General features: G+C 38.4%; 1 protein-coding gene across 2 annotated transcripts in view; it reads left to right on the forward strand.

Moving 5' to 3' along the window:
• MYZAP (myocardial zonula adherens protein) overlaps positions 1–17,621 on the forward strand; it is a 64,132-nt gene that overhangs the window by 1,719 nt on the left and 44,792 nt on the right. For both annotated transcript variants that reach the window (XM_075045375.1, XM_075045376.1), the window contains 3 exons: positions 4,546–4,635; positions 14,173–14,331; positions 16,889–16,981. In XM_075045375.1, coding sequence (XP_074901476.1) covers positions 4,546–4,635; positions 14,173–14,331; positions 16,889–16,981 — 342 coding nt within the window. Of the gene's footprint in view, positions 1–4,545; positions 4,636–14,172; positions 14,332–16,888; positions 16,982–17,621 lie in introns of those variants that run through there.

A 17,621-nucleotide genomic window follows, 5' to 3' on the forward strand; every position in this document is an offset into this window, starting at 1 on the left:
CTGGTGATGTTAACTCTGAAGTTGATTTGAAGCTAGATCACTATTGAATCACATCTTCCCTGTGGGGGGTACTGTAAAAATCTTTGAATGGGACTTGTTAAGTAGAACAGCTTGTATTTTTCTATTGCTGTACTAGTAACTTTGGTTATTCTATAAAATGTTGCTCATTATTTTAATGCTACCTCTGTAATTATTTCAGGATGTAGTTAAATATGATCGATGCCTTTCTGGGTGCTTTGTTTTTTAGAAGGGGAGAACAAAAAGCTGAAGGACGTTACTCAAACTGAATCTTTTGTCTGTATTTGTTGTAAGTTGCACCCTAGTGATTTGAGTGGGATGGTAAACATGAACGTGGATTGTGGATCTGGGCCATGAATTCTTAACATTTTTAACTAACCTAGATTGGCTTTTTTCTTAACTGCCATATTGCGGTAGCTCTCATCTATGCTGTCCCACTAGCCTCTTAGAAATTTGGTAAAAGAGCATGTCTTCACTTGTTAATTTCCATTGCACTCAGCAAACTTTTGCTGTCTGGTGTTGCGCTGGGCTGAACCTGTCAGTCTTTGTTTTCTTGTCTGTATATTTGTTTCACAAATGATGTCAGGTCAGCTTTGGAATTACTGCTCGTGGGTTGTTGGTGTCAAAAAGCCAGGAGTGAACATAAAACTTTGGCACAATTAAGATTACTTATATTGTTGGCTTGCCAAAGCTGTAGATGCTGCAAATCAAAGTCTGATAGTCTAGAAAACCTGATACCTGGTTCTTTTTCTACCTGGTATTTCTTTTTAAAAGTTACGCTTACAAAGTTACAATGTCGATGACGCAAAAGTAGGGTGGAAGTCATGTCTTGTCCCTGGTTTTCCTCACTTGTTCTTACTCTCAGTTAGCAGGTGAAGGAAATTGAATCACAGCCTTTTCCCTGCTAGGGGAGTTCTCTTTCATTCTGCTCCCCACTTTCTCTCTGCATAACCCAATTTGTTTCTGGAAATTACTTCTTCATCCTTAGTTGCATGTTATTCTGCCACTGTTTGGCACTGAGTCAAGGTTCTTCCTGTTACGATTTCATTTCCATTTTAAGGCATCACTGCAGCAGTGTTTTCCTGTTGGAGGAGGCCTTGCTGCAATTTCCATGTGAGCCTGCTCATTCATTTGGTCGAGTAAACTTGCCGACAAATGGTACAGTGTGTTGTTTCTTCAGGAATCACTGCATAGCGAGAACAGTATGGGTACAGTATTCATAATTGCTTCTGGAGGTTAGAGGCAAAAGTGGTGCCTGTTGTTTTTCCCTTTCAATCTCTATAGTGTTCTTGAATTTTAACAGGTTAGTCTGTAGTTCTGTCCTTAGGTAGAGTGCATTATCTGTGGCCTAGGAGGAGCAGGAGTGAGTGGCTACTTTATACATTTGCTGCTGTTTCCCCAGGGATGCTGAGGAAGTCCTATTGTTATAAACAATAGCAAGAGTACAGCCTGTATAAGTTTGTCCTAGCGAGGAACTGGGTGGTACTTTGCCACTGCTGTACAAGCCTCACTGGGCATGACTTCAAGGCTGGAATCCTTAGATGATTGCCAATGCCACCCTCTGTTTGGCATTTGCATGCAACAGACTGCAAAGTAAACCATTACAACTTTATTTTGTGTCAAAAATACTGCCAAAAATATGATAATGATTTGAGGTGTTTTAAAAGTAAGGAGCAAGTGTGGAAATGAGGAAGTGAGGGAAAAAAGTGATTCAGTGGGGTAATAGAGAAGGCAATGTGAAAAGAAAAGGGCAAGAAAAGCAGTTTAAATTATAACGACCCTTTGGTTGTATAATGGTTTTAGTCTCAACAGATTACTGTTATTAATTTATATTTCCAACCTAATTGTTATGATTTGACTGCCATCTGTACTGGGCTGCTTTGATTTCCTTCATAGTAACCCTGTAACACATCAGTCGCTGTAATGTGACAGGCAGTCATGATTCACTAAGTGGTGTACAGGTACAGGGATAATTACTTATTTACAATCGCTACACTGTGAATCTATAATTATGTTGGCTATAATTAGTTGCGTACGGACTAACAGGGAAGCCATTTGCCAGCTTCAGAGAGTCATACACAGCTCCATTTCTCCTAACTTAGAGTTGCCAGTGATTACCCGTTTTTATTTATTTGAGGTATTTTTCATGTTTTCTCCTAACAATCCTTTCATTCCTTTTAGTCCAGTTTTTCTTCGTTCGAAATCACTGTAAGAATAAGTTGGCCTTATCTATCACTTTCTGCACAGCACAGCACAAATTCAGTTCAATTTCCTATTTATGGGTGTGGTCTTTCTTTGTTTGCCTACATGGAGGAAAGCCAGTCTGTTTCCCTTTTTGTTGTAAACAGGCATGTTTTAAGAGGAAGGAGCCTTGCTAAGCTAATGGGAAGAAAGAGCAGGGGGAAATGGAAATTAAATAGGTGAGAAAAGGTGGTATTAATTACCTTATGAATCAGCAAGCTCCAAAGTTGAGTTTATTATTAGTATATCTTGATAACTGACTTGTAAGCGGGAAGCACCTTCAGCTTCTGCAGTATATGGGTAGCATTGGTGTTCTCAGAAGAACAAAGATAGCAGTCAAATCAGTGTGAAAAGCCACTGTGCAAGGATTCATCATTTTCAAATGCATTTCATTGTTTCAGATTTCTTTAGCAAACGTGAAAGCATAACCTGCATTTATACTAAGTTTTGGGGGGTTTATGTCACTTTCTCTGTGGCTTCTTGTTCTGTATTTGCTAGTATATGGCTGAATGATGAATTAACGGTGAGGAGCCCGCTGCACAAAAAGTAGCCTCCACAGATGTGTCTAAAGAGTAGGTTATATTTCACCTTGACCTTATTATAGACTTCTTTTTTTTCTTTTTTCTAATTTATAATACAGACACAGCTCACATATTTTATAGAAACTTTAGCTGTGTCTCAGGACACTATTCTTTATTGGTAGGAGGCCTTGCAGACCTAAAACACAAAACTGAGAGAGGAAGATGAAAGGCAATACAAAGTAGCATTTTTTAAAGACAGTTGACTACCATTAGTCCAAACATTGTTGATTTGTCATCTCAACAGATTTAAAGAAAGGCTGGAAGAAAAACAGTGAAGTTGCTGCAGATAGTTGCAGGTGGTTCTTCTAATTGCTTTTGCTTGGGAAGAAGAAAAAGTTAAAGCTTGTTTGAAGAGTTGAAAAGAGTCCGTTGTTTGCAAACAGGGAAAACAGGAATCCTTGTTGTGATGCTGAAGAGCAGTGCTCTGATGAGGTCATGTTGTAAAGAGCCTTGAAAGTGAAGTCAAGTTAGCTTAACTGATATGAGAGACAGTTGGAAGAAGTGAATTATAAAACGGTAAATTTAGGGTGTGTGAAAACGACTTTGCTGCTGTGTTCCGAATGCCTATGAGCAGAACACGATTGCCATTTTGAAGGCAAAAGGAAGTGCTGTAATGAGCAAAAACATGAGCTGTGAGCTTGGGCAAGTGCAATGGAAAGGTGGCTTTCAGAGGGAAGGTACACATTCAGCATGACTGGAGTTAAGTATTTAGGAGAAACTGGAGAGATCTAGATCAGATGAGATGCTGGGCTATAGAAGAACAGTGGTGATGGCCCACAGTAATCATGAAAGAGATATTTTAGATGTTTTGAGCAAGAGCTTTAAGAGGCCTGTTTGTTGTCAACAGCTGGGATTTCATGGGAAAGTATTGTGCAGCTTCAGATTTGGACAGACAAATTTTTCCTTTCATATTTGCTATGCTCTGTTTAAGACTTATAGTTGTTTTCCACAAAAATGTGTCATGAAGAGGACTAAGACTGAAAGTTTTAAACAAGTTTCTTGTATGAAATGCATTGCTTTAAAAGTATCATTACACCTAAGATCTGTGAGGCAAAAGCAAGGCAAACTGCAACTGGGGATAGAAAGGTATCAACCCTATTGGCCTGTTTCCTCAGCAAGAGAATGGCTTTTCTGAAATCAGATGGGAAACAATACCTCTTAAATTCTCTCTGAAGCATTTTGAAGCTTAGTTTTTACAAACAACTTGTATGTATCCAATTTCAGTAATATTCCTATTCACATTCAGTGGAATTGCAGCGCTGAGGTATGCTTGGATCAAATACTTAGATGTATACTGAACAGAAAAGAGGCATTCACTCCAGAATACACATTGTGTTTCTAAGTAATCCCTTTTGAAGATTAAATGTATGCTAAATCTGCAAACAAAACTGAGAAACTAGAAAATGGTGTTCATTGTTCTGTTATCTCAGCTCTCAATGTCATTTATGAGTGCATAAGAACATGTTGATTGAAATGGATTTTTGCTATTTCAGGCATGTAATTATGGGGATGCCCTTGAATTATTTCTTGCCAGCTAAAAACCCCTCCAACCTTTAAAAACATAATCTTTTGTCAGCCATGTGGCAGAAGGTAGAAAATAGTAAATTAAAACTTGAATCTTAGTACAGTTCATTCTGTAAAGCAAGTTATTAAAATAATTTTTTTAACACTTAAATCTAAAACCAAACATTTGTTTTTCTTTCAGATGAATGTCTGTAGGTTGCGCTTAACAGTACCACCTGATGAAGGCTCACAGCCTGAACAGGGAGCAAAGGAACCTGAAAGAAAGAAAAATGTAAGTTTTAAGAATCAAAGTTAAATTCTGTATAAACAAGGAGTAAATATTGCCATCCACAGAAGCTGGTATTAGTTGTTTTGGGAGCCCAAAACCCAGTCAACTTGGAAGACTGAAGAACGTGTGGAAGCTAAGTCAGCTGTGAGCTTTGAGCCTGAGCCTCTTTGTGGGGGATAGCAAAACTGCATGTAAAATAGGACAGTAGTAGAGGAACAGCACAGAGATTGTAAGTGATTTGTGACTGAGGTACCTTTAAGACTTCATTATTTAATATCTATATATTAAAGAGTAGGAAACTGCTATCAAGAGCAGGGTCTTGCATTAAACAGGATCTTGATGCTCACCTGAAGGGGACTTTGTTTCATGCAAGCTTAACAGTGTGCAAGATTTGAGCCTCAGTGTGTATGGAAGCTGGCTTGCCTGGTATTTAAATGTTTTGCTGTGTTGGCTGATTTTGGTAATGGGTGATGTACTAATAAGAAATACAAAATAAAGAATTCAAGATTGTTGTGAAGTGAAAAGTGATTTGAAGGTCACGTGTGTAGAAGGGTTCAGAAGGGCAATTTTTTTGTAGAAGTAAGTAGCGTGCACACACAAAAAAAATCTTACAGCTGCTTTGGGGCAGAAGCAGAACTTGTTCTTTAAGAGTTGTTTCAGACCAATAGATGATGTTTAATTTGTCTTAAGGATGGAGACTAAAAAGAGAAGCTGGACAAGCTCCACAACTTCACATTTATACTTTGATAAACCAAAATCAAACAAGAAGTTGGCTAAGTTTACCAGACCCAGTGTCTGAATAGCAGTATGACAATAGAAAGCAAAACAGCAATAGGATTTATTTGAAATAATTTCTTAGTGGTACTCAGAAGCAAAAGTAACTGTAAAATTATTCAAAGACATTTTAAAGCAATAAAAATAAATGCAAAATAAAATGGTCAAGATAAAGATTCCTTATCAGATATTTCTAATGGTGGAATCTTGTATACACTCAGCTTTTCATACACTCCTCTGGCAGAGTAATAGGTCCTTGAGGATCTATAAATGTTACTTACAGAATGGATTAAAGAGGCCTTAATGCAAACTAAATTTGGGCCACCATTGAACAGTAATTAATTTTGTACAGAGGTGTTTAGTTGTAGCACTTGGAGTAGCTTCCCCCACCACTTACTCTGTCAGTCTCTTGTCAGTTTATATCTGATTGCAGAAACCCTCAGCCTGGCCTAATCATATGGGTTCATTGCCCTCAGAGTAATGTAAGTTTGTTTTTGAGGATAGGTATTGACTCATGACTTACTCTACTGTGCTGAGTAGTGTAATAATCAGAAAGAATGTGAATGATTAGGGCTTGGACAGTTTGTAGTGACTTTCTTATGTGACCAACTTTTTTCTCTGTGGCACCTTGTATTTAAGGAAGGCTGTATTTCCCCCATAATATAAGTAAAGGAAAGTGGGTTTTACATCAGAGATTGTTAAGGAGAGGATATGAAAGGTAATGAATACATTATCGGGCTCATCTTACATTCCGGTATATTGCACAGTGATTTTTAAGAGATGGGTCCTTTTTAGTTGAGACAAAAAATAAAGGTATATAACTTAATTATTGCACGTTCTGAGTAGTTTTCTAAAGTTCAGTGCTTTTACACAATTTAAAGACTTGTAGAAAGCATACATACAGCCTTCAGAGGTAGATGGGATCTAATTAGTCAATTTCATAGCAATTAAAAAACACAGAGTAATTGTGCCATCTACTTATGTTTTACAGTCTTTGTGTAATTAAAAAAAATAGCCCTACAGATCATGTAGTCATAGTCTATAGAAGTGGTGACAAAAAAATCACTGATCATGAACTGTTTTTTCCTTATGTCTCTAAAACAAGACAGTAATGTATTACCTGTAGATTTTTATTGTCTATGTAATGTATTGATTTATGTATTTGAATTAGTTACACAGCAACTTACAAGGCACACAGGAGTCTTGACTAGTCATGCTATGATACTTTTACTGCAAAATTTAATTTAAAAAAAAAAAAAAGCATCTTCTAAAAGTAGTGATCAGGTATCTCTGTGGATCCACCCATGTTCAACTGACTCCATGTTAATGAAACTGCTTAAAGCACTTTGAGAATAGCAGGTTTTACAAATGTTAGATAATCCTCATACAGTCTTATGAGAACTGTGCCCCCTTGGAAATAGGGATAATAGAGAGAAATTAGGGAACTGCTCAGTTTTCTGCCTTGCACTTTATAATTTAAGGTCAAAAAAACAGCTTCAAGAATCAAATTTAACGGCAGATCTCTTGTATTAAGTATTAAGAAAATGGGAAAATAAAAAATGTTTTTTGTATTTAAAATATACTAGTGTGACTTATAGAAATGAACTGCAGGGGTGGCAGAGTCCCCATCACTGGAAGTTTTCAAGATGCAATAGGACAGGGTGCTAGATAATCTCATCTAGGCTCCTCTTCCCACGAAAGGTTGGACCAGGTGATCTTTTGAGGTCCCTTCCAAGCTGGGCTGTTCTATGATTGCACAGTTTTTGCTGGAGCACTCAGGTAGATCAGGCAGTCTGCGCCTGGCTGCCAGGCGCTCTCCTGTTTGGGCAGGACAAGTGCTGAAGAGCAACAGACTCTTCCCTGCCTCTGCCTGCTCCTGGTGAGGGAGGAGAGTGGAGACCTTGCTGTGTCAAAGGGAATGCCAGAAAACTATAAATATACCATGGCGTGACATTTGGTTGTAATCTCCTCTTTCAAATCCTTCATTAGAAGGAGGTGATTCTGAGCTGCCCTAATGTGACATGGTGATGGTTTAGTGACCATTTCCTACTTTTCTGTATCTTTCTGGGGCTCAGTACCATTAAGAGATGTTTCAGTTGCAAAATCAGCTAGTGAACTGCACAGAAGCTTTTAATAGTGCTTATCCTCCCAATAATTTTTTCTGGAGCTTGATGTCAGGTCAGAACTGATTCTTTATGGGTTGTGTTAGCTTAGCCTTTTTCATTGTAGACCAAGTTTAGCAGAAAAATGTGTGCTGTGTTTCATTAAATCTGTATCACTGCATTAAGTTTCTAGATTGACTTTTTTATTGCTATACATCCATGAAATAAAAAAGAACCAGTGTAAGAGACTAAAACAAAGTGATGGAGCTGGGCAACTTTGTTGCAACAAAATTGCTGCAGGCACTACTGTACTAGGATGGCCTCTTCCTATCTTTTGTGAAAGGCTGGCAGATGGTGCATACTTAGAAGTTGATCTCAAAAACTGAAGGGGGAGTGAGCCTGTGCTCCAGTGTGTCAGGTTGGATTTTTATATTCGTATTTAGGCTATGATACCTTAAGAAAGTATATGAGAACTGAAGTCACAAGTCGAGGCTGGTTGGTTGGTTTGTTTGCTTTTTACAGGCTAAAAGCCTACTGCTAAGTATCTCTGAATTGTTAGCACTTTAGGTAGGGAGAATCTGAAACTATCATGATTTTGTTCCATTACTTCTGTTCATGATAGACAATGGATGACAGTAGTGTGAGGCTGTTTACTTCACCATGAAGTACAAAGGAGTATTGTGCTCATCAGATTGTATGCAAAATCTGCATGTCCTGAAGCCTGCCTTGTCTTGAGTAATAAAAGGCTACCAGACAATTGTATTGTCCCTATTTGGGATTGAGCTTATTTTTATCCATCAGTCCCTTTCTTCACTGTCACGGCTAAATTTGGCAGTGTCATTGGAAGCTGCAGCTAGTCATTTGAGGGCAGAATATAGACATATGTATAGACAGATTTTTCTTTTTTTTTCATTTGTACACATGGACAAGAGAATGAAAATGAGATAACACTCTAGAAATTTGTGCCATTTGCCTGTCTTTGTGGCTTTCAACAGAGTTTGAACAGCATTTAGTCTTAAACTCTAGTTGGTACTTTGGCTGTATATGTCCTCAAACTCTTTAATTTTCTTATGTTTTTAAAGTACCACAACCACGAGGTGAAACTCTTTTTGCTTCCTAAGCAGGTATACAGAAACATAGCAAACATTTTTTCCCCAGCAAAAAAGTAGGCTGTAAAGAAGCCAGAAGGGGAGTTTGCTCCTGTATGTGATGGAGAGAATCAGGCAGAAACTTGTGTCAGGCCTGGACCAAAGAATATGAGCACAATGAACCTGGGGCTGTTGTCCTAGATTCAATGAGCACAGTGTCTATTTTCTCTGCTGATCTGCTGCTGCCAGCCCACTCCCATCAGCATAGCAGAAGTTGTGTCATAACAAATGTGGTTCATGTGCTACAGGTGGCTGATGTTAGCATTTCTCAGCCCCTCCAGCACCGATTGCTTGATTTTTTTTATGTGTACTAATTAAGTGACACCTTAATTAAAAACAGCACTATATGAAAACCACAGAAAGAATTCCACTGGCTTCTGTGGTTACTGCTGTGTTTGTTGTACCTTCTTTTCTTAGTGTATAAACATTGGTGTTCTGTGTACGGATTTCACTGATCAGATACGACTTATTATAATGCCTGTCACTTCTATTTTTTGAGATGGGCATCTAAATTCTACGTTTCAAGGAGCTTAAAAGTTGGAATGTGTTAAACGATACTTCTTATTTAACTTCATGAATTTAAGAACACCATGTCTACATCTTTGCATATTTTCCCTATTTTAATACTATTTATGTATGAAACATCCATAAATGTTACATGAGTTTCATGGCTTTAGAGGAATATGAAAAAACATAAAAACATAGCTAGCTTTTGTCAGAGCACAGTAACTTTCCTTGGTGAGCTCAATATTATAAACATTTTACTGAACAGAAAATACGTAACCTAAGTAACAATGTGAATGTTCTTGTTCCTTGTACAACTAGTGGAAGAACAAAAGATAACTGGATATTTTAGAAACCTCTGGAATATGGCAGTTGAGGAAAAGATAAAGCCTCGCTTAACTGACATAGTTCTGGTTAAAAGAAGAGTTTTTAGATGGTGTAGGTAAACAGAAGATCATGATTTAGCAAAATTTTAAGGCCACATGAGTTTGTTTATAAACCAGAATTGTGCTAATCATTACATTAGATGTCCATTTTTATGTCTTCTGTGCTTCTGCTTCCAATTTTGGGAGAAATTATAAAGTATGGTGGTATCTGGCTTCCATTTCAAAAACTGATGGAGATAGATTAGGTAGCAAATCATCCCTCAGCATTGTTTACATAATGCCAATAAAACCATGGGCAATTCAAAAAGCAGCTAACAACTCATATGTAGGGTTTGGTTTTAAACTGTCTTTGCTTCACCTGTTTCATGCTACTTGTACTACTTCCTTGGACAGAGACATAAGCAGGATGAATGGCAATTATCAACACTTTTGCAACCTTGGGGTGTAGGCTTCAGTTTTAAATATTTATGAATTAAGTAAACATAGTCTGCATTTCTTTAGTACGTGCTGTGTGATCACACCAAGTGCAACGTGACTGTTGCTGCAGCATAGTCAAAGCATGTTCCTGGAAGCTGCTGTAGCATTCATGTGCATCAGCATGATGTCTTCTTGCTGTTACCTTGGATGGTCATATAACTGACTATACGTACAAAGAAATATTCACAAATTGCTTAAGATAAGCCTGCCTTTTCAGATCAGCAGCTCAGATTAGAAGGGATTTTGAGCACAATTTGGGGCAACAACTGGGCTTGTTCCAGTGCAGCAAGTACATAGGCAGGCGGGGAGTGAGAACTTCCCTGTACTTTGGAGCTGGCTCATATTTTGATCTTAAATAGCAATGGTTAACTAATCTAACAAAACCTTTCATATTCAAGCACTTTTCTGGTTAGCTTTACAGTATTTACTTGTTCCTAAATACTTGCATGTATTTACTTACTCTGTTATAATCACTGAGATGCCTCACTGCCGATCAGAGTGGAGACAGGTGAGGACCTGCTCAGAAAACTGTCTGAGTTCTGAGAATGGATACGTATGGGACATAGAGGAAAACAATAAAAATTATTTGACTTAAAAAACATTCTGTAGACCTTGGAGATGTGGAAAATCCAGGATTTGTGGAAGAGGAAGCATGAGAGAGAGAGGACATGACAGAGGAAGAACAGACGACAAGGCAGAAAAGGAAAAAAACACTGAAGGGAGAAAAATAAACAAAGGTGGGTGAAAGTAGCTTAAGAGAGGAGACAAACTGGCAGAAAGTATACTTGATGCATACTTAGTCTTGCAGTTCCATGGGGCAATTTGAGAACTGAGCCATTCAGCAAGGCCTCCTGTATTAAAAAATTAGTCAACAAGCAAAGCAACCCATCCACCCTGCATTGAGCAAAGTTTCCTGATTGTAACCCTTCCTCTAAGAGGAGACTGCATCAGGTTAGCTCTTTTTTGTCAGGACATATGCTGAACCCTGAAACAGGTGGTCATTGAGTGGAAATTAAGAGTTACCAACCAGAGAAAAGCAGGAGTAGAAGGTAAGCATAGCTGGAATACAACAGCAAGGAAAAAGACTAGAGAAATATGAGAGCAGTTATTGGCATAGCTGTTGGTTCACACAGCTTTAAATCAAGGAAGAACTGTACTGAAATTTTAACAGGTGCTTGCCTGGGGATTGTGATACAAAGGAGGAATAAGAAGGGGGTAAAAGCAATATCTGTATTTTAAGTAGCACATAGTAGGACTGGAACACTCAAAAGATGATGGAGATTCTTTTAATCTTCTGAAAGAGAAGTGACAAAGGCATCTTGGGAGGCTTTTGCAAATATAGACAACAGGCAAGTTTAGCATTGTTGCAAGAGACATGTCACCAGTCTGGCTTTGTGCATACTTAATCCTGCATGTACTGCCCATTATGATGTAAATTTAAGTCTGTTCAGCTGTGAAATATGTAAGTGCCATGAGTGAATCTCCAGCGGCAAACCCATTGGTCTGAATTTGTTGGTCTTAGAGGGGAAAAAAAATCCTTCAAAGCATTCCTTAGGAATGTGTTTACAATATTCTAAAAATAAGGAACTTGATCATAATTTTCTTACAGAACTCTGCAAACAGCACTGTAAACAATTCTGCTAATGTTTCGGGGCACAAAGGATCTTCATAGTTTCTGGTTTTCAGCTGTTCAGCTTGTAAAAAATGAATGATCGTGGGTAAAGGGTATGGATTTATGAATTCAGTGTCTGGTGCCTTAGTAACCTCTAAACAATCAAAGTGATTATTTATGTGGTTATCAGGAAGATGGAAACTTGGATGTAATCCCTTTATCCATATGCAGGGGAGGAGCTGTGATGAAACTATCAAAGAAACTGTACAACCCTGGAAGCAAACAAACACAAAAAAGTTTTGAGTTATGTCCCCATCTAGTTTCTGCATTTTCTCTACTCTCAAAAAATCAGGTGTGAGGTTTTTGTTTGTATGCATCCAACAGCAAAACAAAACCCCCAATAATACATAATTATGAAACTTCTGATTAGCAGGATATGAAGCTTTGCATATAATGTTTTCAAAGTGCAAAATGCTATCATGTATAGGTAGAGGTGGTTGCCCATTGTTTTTCCATTGTGTGGTTTTAAGGCTTTCTTTTTAAATGATTACTTATAGCTTTGTTGTTCTTTGCCTGAAACATTCTTTATCAGGCGTCTGCTCTGTGATTGTTCCCCTCCCAGCCCTGCACACACACACCCAGAGCTTCAGCAAAATGGTTAAGCTATTAATAATACGGTAAAGGAAAATGTGTAGGATTTACAACGTTCAGAAAATCTGTCAGTGCCATGCGGGAGGGACACAATGTAAATAAATGACCCATTCTTCTTAATGCAAGTAGATTTTTCTGTTTGTTTTTCCCTTACCCAAATAAGTATTTATTCTTACACTGCCACCATAGTCATGTTTGTTTGGCTGCTAAAAACTGGAAGTGCTACTGCTTTAGACTGCAGATGCTATCATCACTGTCTGTCATGGTAAGGACTGGAGAGTCTCTAGGATGCAGCTGCAGATGGGTATAAGATGCTGAGCTTCATCTCTTCCAGCCTCTGTTTGGTGTCAAAGAGAGTATTTAGATGCTGCTTCGACTCTTAATTTAGTAAAGAATCTCAAAGTTTGTCGGTTTTCATACAGTGTCATTACTGAACAACAAAAAAAACCCCAGACATATTCTAAGGTCAATGTAGTAAATATTCTCAATTTTACCCATATCCTGGTATGTCTAGGTGAGAAAGAAAGTTCAGTAAAATTATCTATAACTGATTTGTCCCCAGCACTGGCCTTTTCAAAACAACATGCAAAGCTAAGCAGCCACAGCTGTATTTCCAAGATTGCATCTTGCCAACTTTCTATTCAGGAATAATCTAATTTTAGGTTCCTAGTTTGCAAATATTCAAAGTTAGGTAAGAATATATTTTTCCCTTCTTTTTAAAAAGTCATAATGTGGATGTCTTCATCTAAGCTAGTTGTTTAAATTCTTTGTAATCAGGAAGAGAAATTAGTACTTCTGGAGACTGACTCATTTCAGATGATTGTTACAGGATGTTTCTCTGGGTCGATTAGGAGGGAGGCTAGGTGAGTAGTCAGGTGGGGTGGTTACATCTGACCTTGCAGATATTTATTTACATGCTGAGGGAAATGATTCCTACTGTTTACATGAATATTTTTCTTACTAAGTGTATCAATGAGATGAATAAGAGGAGTCTGTTGCAAGGAGTGCCTTAAAGTATGATACACAATTAATACAAGTACATTTTACAGATTTCTGCAGATCATTAAAATAACAAATGTAGGCACTTTTAAACAGCCTTTCCATTTACCTGTCAAGACCTAATTTCAAAGTTTTATCCTCCTACAATCAATAACACTGGAACACCCACATGAATGCTGTTTCATAGCTTTGCTTGGGCTCTTACAATGTCAGTTGTACAACTTCTAGAAGAGAAATGCAGCCCTGAAATGAATATTTGATTGCTTTGGAGGTCCTTAGTTAGTTTTAAATGCAAACTGAAATTCTACTTTGTTTATCTCCAAGATAGACAGATACTTTTTGAGCTCTGTTTAAGGAACCTTGCCTAAAATGTTTGAATTTCAGAGAACTTTCTAAAATTTTTCATTAAACTTTTGAATTTTTATATTTCCTACAGAAGGGAGTTTGGGGAGTGAGGGGCAATTCTATGGTTGCAAGAGTTTAAAGGGAACTGTGAGAGCTGACAATGCTCTGGAAGAATGCAGAAAAGTGGCATCTGTTGGTGAATGAAAATAAGCCAGGATAACTTTTTCTCTCACATGCCTTTACCTCTCCTTGCACAAATCCAATCTGTTGTCTCTAGCTGTACATACATCACTTCCATTAAAGCCAGTGGAAATTAGATATCTCTATCATCTTTATCAATTATAAACTGGTCATTGATCTTTCAAAAAACGTGAAGGTTGACACTTTGGCCCCAAAACATTTGGGAACTGGTGTTCTTAGGTACTGTTGTGCTTTCACTAGAGTTGGCTGTCTCTCCTGGACCTATGTTACTGTATTTTTGTTTGTTATTTTTTTATTGTAGTACTGATTTAAAAATAACTTTTTTTTTTTTTACTTTTAAGGAGCTCTACCATGTACCAAATGGCATGTCTCCAGGGAAGCTCTCTCATGGGATGGTGTATGGCGTTGTGCACAGAACTGACAACAACCATAAGAGAGAAATGGTGGTTTATGGGTGGTCAGCTGATCAGCTGAAAGAGGAGATGAATTACATTAAAGAAGTGAGTTATGCTTTCAGCCTCAAAATTTGTCAAATATCCTTTCCATATATTCATGTAGAGCTGTGAGTGTATATGGGACGACTGACATCTAGCCCAACACCTGAATTTGAATTGGGCACCTACTCTGAAGCTAAAGGCTTGCCTTGTTAGTATTTGAGTTGGAAAAAAAGCATGCTATATAGCTGGGAACTGTGTGGTCCAGACTCAGGGCCTCTGTGACAAGTGGTACTTGTTAATGCTTGCTGACTGGGCTACAGCTGGGCAAGCAAACTGCCAAACAGATCTTGGGGTTCCTGTCCTGAAGCCTTTGTAATTTCAAATGTGATACAGAAGAAACTATGTAAGCAGACACCTAAAAGGATAAAGTCTCTCCTCTCTTCCCCTGCTTCAAACCCCCCAGTTTTGAAAAGGCTCCTAAATTAGGTGACATAGTAAAATCACTTGAGTATATTTTGGGGCAGCCTTAAAATAGTCAGCCTAGTAAGGATGACTTTGTACTACTTTCTCTGTGTATGTTCATTTATTGTAATTGGCAGAAGCTGTCCTGAAACAAAAAAAAACGCGTTTCTGATGCTGCTGGTTTCTGTGCTTGAAACTCAGCATCTCTTTGCCTGTCAGTCCTTGGCTCTCAGACTTACTTTGACAATAACCCCCTAAATAGCCCAGGGCAAGTAATTTGACCTTCTCTTTCCATCCACCTTCACCACCCGGGAGGCTATTGGTCAATGGTTATCAGTGTTACAGATTCAAGTGCAAACTGAGTTGATATAAAAGGGAGGAACACCGAGTCAAGCCAGCAGTGTAAAGACTGTAATTATGTGTGCTCTTAACATCTGCCTGGTCCTACCTATCAGCACTTGCTTCTCTCCCTTATTACTCACAGTTTGTTAGCTCCCAGCATTCACCGCTCTCAAGTTCCTGCACTCGCTGTTAGGGTATGTCACTCCCAAGTGCAGGCGAGGCACTCGAGCTGCCTTGGCTGCTGGTTGTCTGCCCGGGTAGCTTATCTACCCTGCTGGGGTGGTGTCAGGGGATGGGTGAATTGGCAGGCGGCAGGTCCAGCTCCCCGGGCCGGGCTGTTTCTGGTACCTGGCACAGATTGCTTGCACTGGGACCATCTCCCTGCCCTTTCCTCTTCACAGCCGGCTTGTGGCATGGAGGGACATGTCAGACCAGGTGAACTACATGTCTTGCGTATGCGTTCAGGGTACTGATCCTTTCAGGAAAAAGTGGGAAAGATGTGGGAAGAGATGCACTGGCCTTTGCTCTCCCATCTTCTGGAAGCTGTGCTGAGCTATGCTAATTTGTGAACTTTGGTCTGCCAGATAAGTTTCATCTCTAGAGTCTTAAATAAGAGCCCTCAGCTTGTGCCACGTATATGCTGACTTAAATAGACCAAAAATGATGGGCCGCGTCAGAACTGCTGACAGTTTCCTCTGCATCTGAGTCAAATTTGCACCTTGCAGGGTGTGTGCATGTGTGTGCGTGCTTATGTGTGGGTGGGGACAGGGCGAGGGGTGCTTTCCTGAGGTGAAGTGCTGGAGTCAGCTCCCTTCCATGTTTCTCATCCTAAAGGGAGCATGTAGTTTGGGGTAAGCTTGTGCCTACTCCTTGCATAGATCTGATGGCCAATGCCCCTCTTTCTAGGCAGGAGTGGGTATACTGCAGAGCTGCTAGAAACATCCCCTCTTGTATAAGGCCCTACTAATGTTTTCCCCTCGCTCCTTCCCCCAAGCCTATGCAGAGAAGAGGTAAGCTAACAGCCCTAGATTGTCTGCAATCAGTCTGTGTTTGATGGGGTGGGGAGTTTGAATTACGTAGCTGGAAGGTAGACTGTAGGCAAATATTTCACTATCATTTACAATGTGTGCTCTTGAGAAGACCAGTTCTGTGCATGATTGCAATGGCATGTAAACCCAAGTGGCTTCCAGCATACTTTTTTTTCTTTTCTTTTTTTTTTTAGAAAGACAAGGTATAATTTACATCTATAGTTCTTAAATAAAATTATATTGAGTACTCTGTTCTTCAGATTTGAAATCACATTGGTAAATTTATGCTAATACATTGTTTAGCTGGATAGGAGCCTAAAAGTCCAAAATTAAAGGGTTTATCCTCAAGGGATACTCAGGGAAAACTAATTAACCACTTTAAAAAGTATGCAGGTGTATTAAAATCCATGTGTGGATGATTTTTTTTTTTTTGAAAGAAAACATTATATGCTCAAATTAATTTTAATTCATTTAGTAAGGTTAGAATGAGTTACAGATAATTTAATTGAATTTCATTATTTAAATTATTAATTTACAAGTGTTTATGTGTGTACAGAGAAGTTTGGAATTACTCAGAGATGTTTACTCATGTCAGCCCTATGTAGACAAGTCTTGAGACTTAAGTTTTTGTCTTGTTTTTGAGAGTAAATTGCTGTTGATGAAAAGGTAGATTAATAACGGAAATTACTGAAAGTAACAATGAAGGACATAGAATAAAAAATCACGTCCTCATGTAAACGGTATCATCAATAAGTTTGATAAAGGCATTTTATTGTTTCTGACACCAGGTGAGAGCAACTCTGGAAAAAGTAAGAAAGAAAATGTATGGTGAATATGATGAAATGAAACGAAAAATACAGCAGCTTACAAATGAACTGAAAGTAAGTATACGTTCATTTGCAGGGACAGCATATGAGAATAAGTGCCGAGTGTTATCTAGAAACTTTCTGTGCTTCAGCAGAACAGAAGTAATTTCTCAAACCACTCCAGTTCATTGTTTTATGTGACATCTATATTTTTCTTTCTTTATTTATTTTTCCCTCCAGGAAGGTAAAGTAGGACAGGGATGCTTTTGCATATGGAATTACTAATTGCCTGCTTCTTGGAAATAAAAGAATGATCTTGATAGCATTGTCTGTATGTATTGACAATTAGTAGAGATGTTTGTACCAGTAAGCTGCCATGTGAATTGAATAAATAACCTACATAATTAGGAGTAACATGCAACTTAGTTGGTGTCATTTCAACAGGCTTTGCTCTGTTTTACTGACTTCATTGTTTAGACACTGTAGTAAAAGAGGTAGCAATATTCTTTAGTATTAAAGTGCTTGACAGTTCTAGAAATTACTTACCTTTTGGTTCTTGATTGAGCCTTTCAGTGGTCATTTGATGACCTTTCTTCTGACATGCTGCTTTAGCAATAAAAGCTACTGCAGTCTGTAGAAGCATCCTTCATAATAAACTGCTAAGTTCTTTGGTCCAAAAAATCTCCCTGAAAACTTGCTGTGGATTTTGTATTCA

The sequence above is a fragment of the Buteo buteo genome, chromosome 13 (genome assembly GCF_964188355.1).
Source record: "Buteo buteo chromosome 13, bButBut1.hap1.1, whole genome shotgun sequence".
NCBI classification, from domain to species: Eukaryota; Metazoa; Chordata; class Aves; order Accipitriformes; family Accipitridae; genus Buteo; species Buteo buteo.